Source organism: Zerene cesonia, chromosome 6 (assembly GCF_012273895.1).
Source record: "Zerene cesonia ecotype Mississippi chromosome 6, Zerene_cesonia_1.1, whole genome shotgun sequence".
Classification (NCBI taxonomy): Eukaryota; Metazoa; Arthropoda; class Insecta; order Lepidoptera; family Pieridae; genus Zerene; species Zerene cesonia.
Window position 1 is genome coordinate 6,235,455 of NC_052107.1, and position 4,436 is coordinate 6,239,890.

The 4,436-nt window shown below is 31.5% G+C and overlaps 1 protein-coding gene across 1 annotated transcript in view; it reads left to right on the forward strand.

Moving 5' to 3' along the window:
* Positions 1 to 4,402, forward strand: part of LOC119840463 (CTP synthase-like) — a 7,386-nt gene extending 2,984 nt beyond the window's left edge. Inside the window, exons 4-10 of the mRNA XM_038367092.1 lie at positions 244 to 408; positions 490 to 611; positions 909 to 1,163; positions 1,310 to 1,602; positions 1,699 to 1,927; positions 2,422 to 2,510; positions 2,697 to 4,402. Of these exons, the coding sequence (XP_038223020.1) occupies positions 244 to 408; positions 490 to 611; positions 909 to 1,163; positions 1,310 to 1,602; positions 1,699 to 1,927; positions 2,422 to 2,510; positions 2,697 to 2,791 (1,248 nt within the window). The 3' untranslated portion in view covers positions 2,792 to 4,402. The remainder of the gene's footprint in view (positions 1 to 243; positions 409 to 489; positions 612 to 908; positions 1,164 to 1,309; positions 1,603 to 1,698; positions 1,928 to 2,421; positions 2,511 to 2,696) is intronic.
* Positions 4,403 to 4,436: the final 34 nt, after the last annotated feature.

Genomic DNA, 4,436 nt, shown 5'->3' on the forward strand with positions numbered 1-4,436 from the left:
ATTTATCTATGCATGATTGTCATGACCACTGATGTAACTACAGAGTAATATAAATTTGGCAGAATATTTATATATTTGATCTTAAGGTAAACACCAACTGTGCTGTTTTTTACTTTTACTTTATGTAACTGCCCATATCTATATATTCGTAAAGGGAGAAGAAAAGATAATTCTAAATGAAAGGTTGGATGATACTCGTTGAGAACAAAAATGTGAATGTAATTTGATTTACTTTACTTTTAGCCAAAATCAACAGGGGAACCAAAGACAAAACCTACCCAGTCATCAGTAAGAGAATTACGTGGCTTGGGCTTATCACCAGACTTAATTCTCTGTCGATCAGAAAAGCCAATAAATCACAATATTAAAGAGAAAATATCTAACTTCTGTCATGTTGCACCAGAACAGGTAAAACAATATCTAAAAAAACTGTTTTTTTTTATATTAATATTTTCAACTATTATATGTTGATATCATATGTGTTTACAGGTTATATGTGTCCATGACTTGACCTCTGTTTATCATGTTCCATTATTAATGGAGGCACAAGGTGTTGTACAATATTTGAATGAACGACTTCAATTAAATATATCTATGCCTCGACCAGGAAGGTAAACAGTAGTAATATATATCTAATATATAAAATTCTCGTGTCACAGTTTTCGTTGCCATACTCCTCCGAAACGGCTTGATCGATTTCGATGAAATTTTTCGTGCTTATCCAGTATCTATGAGAATCGGCCAACATCTATTTTTTATACCCCTAAATGATAATGGTAAGGGAGAACAGCGTTTGCCGGGTGCAGCTAGTATATATATATATATATATATATGTTATATGTTGCTTTTATTTCTAGAATGTACGAAATTAGAGCCTTACTCAAATTAAATTATTTACCACCTTTCAGTTTTATGAAAAAATGGCGCAACCTTGCAAAACGTGTTGAAAATCTCAGAAAGGAAGTGAACATTTCACTTGTCGGAAAATACACTATGTTAGAAGACAGTTATGCTAGTGTCACTAAAGCATTACAGCATGCATGCATTGCCGCTGGTTGTAAGCTTAATTTGACTTACATTGAAGCTGTTAATTTGGAGAAGCAGAGTAAAATAAATGATCCAGTAGGTTACCATAAAGCTTGGCAAGACCTGTGTAAGAGTGAGTGAGTATTCTGTGCCAATGTAATCATTTTATGAAAGCCTTCGTAATATTATGAATTTAAATTCTTTTTGCATTTAAAAATATCTACATAAACATTCATTATATTTATCATTTGATAAAGAAGTATTCATTTGCCATTTATTTCAGTGGTGTAATAGTGCCTGGTGGTTTTGGACAAAGGGGAATGGAAGGAAAAATAGAAGCCTGTAATTGGTGTAGGGAAACACAAAAGCCAATGCTTGGTATCTGTTTAGGATTACAAGCAGCTGTTATTGAATTTGCTAGAAATGTATTGGGTTTGACTGGAGCAAATAGTACTGAAGTTGACCCAAATTGTGATGATAAATTGGTTATTGACATGCCTGAACACCATCCTGGAAATCTTGGAGGTACTATGAGGTTGGGTAAAAGGAAAACTTACCTTCAACCTAGTGTAGTAGGTAAGACATATTAAATCTTCATATCAGCAAACATACAAAATATTTGTATTTTGACCTATTAGTAAAATTCATATTTTTAAATACATCTATTTGCAGCATCATTGTATAAAAAGGAAATTATAGAAGAACGTCATAGGCACCGTTATGAAGTTAACCCAGAATATATTGAAAAACTCGAAGCAGCTGGTTTGCGATTTATTGGAAAAGATGAAACTCAAACTCGTATGGAAGTGGCAATTGTTGATGGTCATCCCTACTATGTGACTGTACAATTTCACCCAGAGTACCTTTCAAGGCCTTTATCACCCAGTCCTCCGTTCTTAGGGTAAGAGGTCATCACTGAAATTAACATTTCTTTAATCTGAATTATAATATTTGTTTTGCAGTATTTTCCGTTTTTTTTATCTACCTCGTAACTTTTTACTGGGTGAACCGATTTTAATTTTTTTTTTTATTTGAGAACTGGCCTCCCATGTGGAGGACCACACTGGAGGCACCACAATTCATATAGGAATTTGAATTTAGCCTACTTCTGACAATTTTCAAGTCGGTTAAAAGTTACAGTTAAAAATAATCCTACTTCCTACTAATATTATAAATGCGAAAGTTTGTAAGGATGTGTGTGTGTTTGTTGCTCTTTTACGCAAAAACTACTGAATCAATTGCAATGAAATTTGGTACGTAGATAGCTGGACAACTGGAATAACGTATAGGCAACTTTTTATCACGATATTCCTACGGGATACGGACTTACGCGGGTGAAACCGCTGGGCGCAACTAGTTCTTTATATTTTTATTTCATCATATGTTTTATTGTAGGCTTATACTGGCTGCTACTGGAAAATTAAAGCAATATTTGTCAAAGGGATGCAGATTCAGCCCTAGAAGTCAATCTGATGTGAGCTCAGGTAGGTTGTATATCTACATAAATTATGTTTCTTTTTGAATTTCGTATGCCTGGGGTTTAGAGGCGATAAATCTCACAACCACGAAAATGCAAAAACTTGCGAAAAAGGCATTTATTAAAAAAAATCGGTCAACCAAGTACTAATCCTAAGTAGAAAATAACTCTTATTTTAATTTATGCTTTACAGATGAAGGCGACCTTGATGAAGATATATCATTAGCTTCCCTTAATATCACTAATAAAAATGGTGATGTTGCTCCTGAAACAAATGGAATACATTAAATTTGTCATTCTAGCCTATATGTGAACTACTTATATTTTAGAGTTAAGTGAAAATTTTATTTTAGCTGTTTTATACATTTTTTTTTATGTATCTTATAATATAATGTATGTATTACTTGCGACTATAAATCAATTTCTTGAATAAGTGAATCAGTTTTTAAACACGTTTTTAAAAGTTTCAACTATTGTCTGTTATTTTATATACGAAAATAATTGAATATGTATTTATATATGTTTAAGTTTTAACTAAATATGTTTAAGTTAAGGTTTTTAACGGCGCGCGGTGACATCTTTTATGATGTTTTATTTGTTGGTTTTTCTTCAATACATAAAATTATATATACATCTACAGATCGTATATATAAAAATAATAAATTTAAAACTAATTTGATCATATGACGTTTTCTTTATTTTAAAAATATAAATAACTTTAAATTTTTTTTTGGACAACCGACAGGAGTTATGTCAAGTACTTACAGTAAAAGTGACTGTAGATCGAATACGTACGCGTACACTTCAAAGACAGACTTCACACTGCTAGAGTAACGAAACCTCTCTCCAAAAAGTGCTCATCACGTTGAACAGCTTGTATATTTATATTTCATATATCTTCAGGTTCAGCTGGGCTGTTAGGGGTCCATATCTGCGATCTAGATCCTCGATTTTCGCATGTTGCCAAATACCTACCTGCCCACTTATCGCGCTGCACAATTTTTCATAATATTGTATATTAATATCTCGCATATTCATGGTAGCGCCGAAGAAAGCGGCACAGCAGTGCTTTTTTTCTGATTTACTTGGTTTCCCGTGGGAATGAGAAGTTTTCCCGCGGTAAAAAAATGTCTTTTTACAATTTATGTATTATCTATGTTTGTGCCAAATTTCATTATCATCGGTTCAGTGGTTTAGACTATGAAAGCGTAGCAGACGGACAAATCGACAGACGGACTGACTTTAATTTCGAATTTATAATGTTAGTATGGATAGTTATAAAAATCGAATACTGTAAATTCCTTAAACACAGCATGTAACCTCCATTCAGGAAATGTGTTTTAGAAATATTTCTTCATATGCTCTATTTTAAATACATATTATAATAACATTGAAATATACAAACTCAATGTTGGTTATTTCGCCTTGATAGTGTCATTTTCGTTGTTCTTAAGAGAAATTGAAATTTAAATAAAAAATTTTCAACATAACCGATAATTTTACTCATTTGCTATTTTAATAATCGAATCTCTGTTGTAATAAGCATAATAAGCCATTTATTTATTGCCTTCATATGATTCATATTACAAAAACCATACTATTACTCTCCAGTATAAATATTTTTTTTGTATGTACATACTGTATCAATATCCAAATTTGTTTTATAATCATTATGGTTGGTTGTTAATATTATAGTCGTGATTGTTTGGCTGTTATCTATAAAATATATATGTTTTATGTCTTCATTGTTAACAAAAAAAAACTTGAGCAATATTTTGATAATATATATAATTATTTCATGTTTTTGCCAGTACTGTAAAGAGCCAGTGCATACTATGTAACCATTCCAGTTTATTGTATGTGTAATAAATGTAAAATTTTCAAAAAACTCGATTTCAACATTTTGTTTTTATTTCGAAAGTATTTTTTTTTT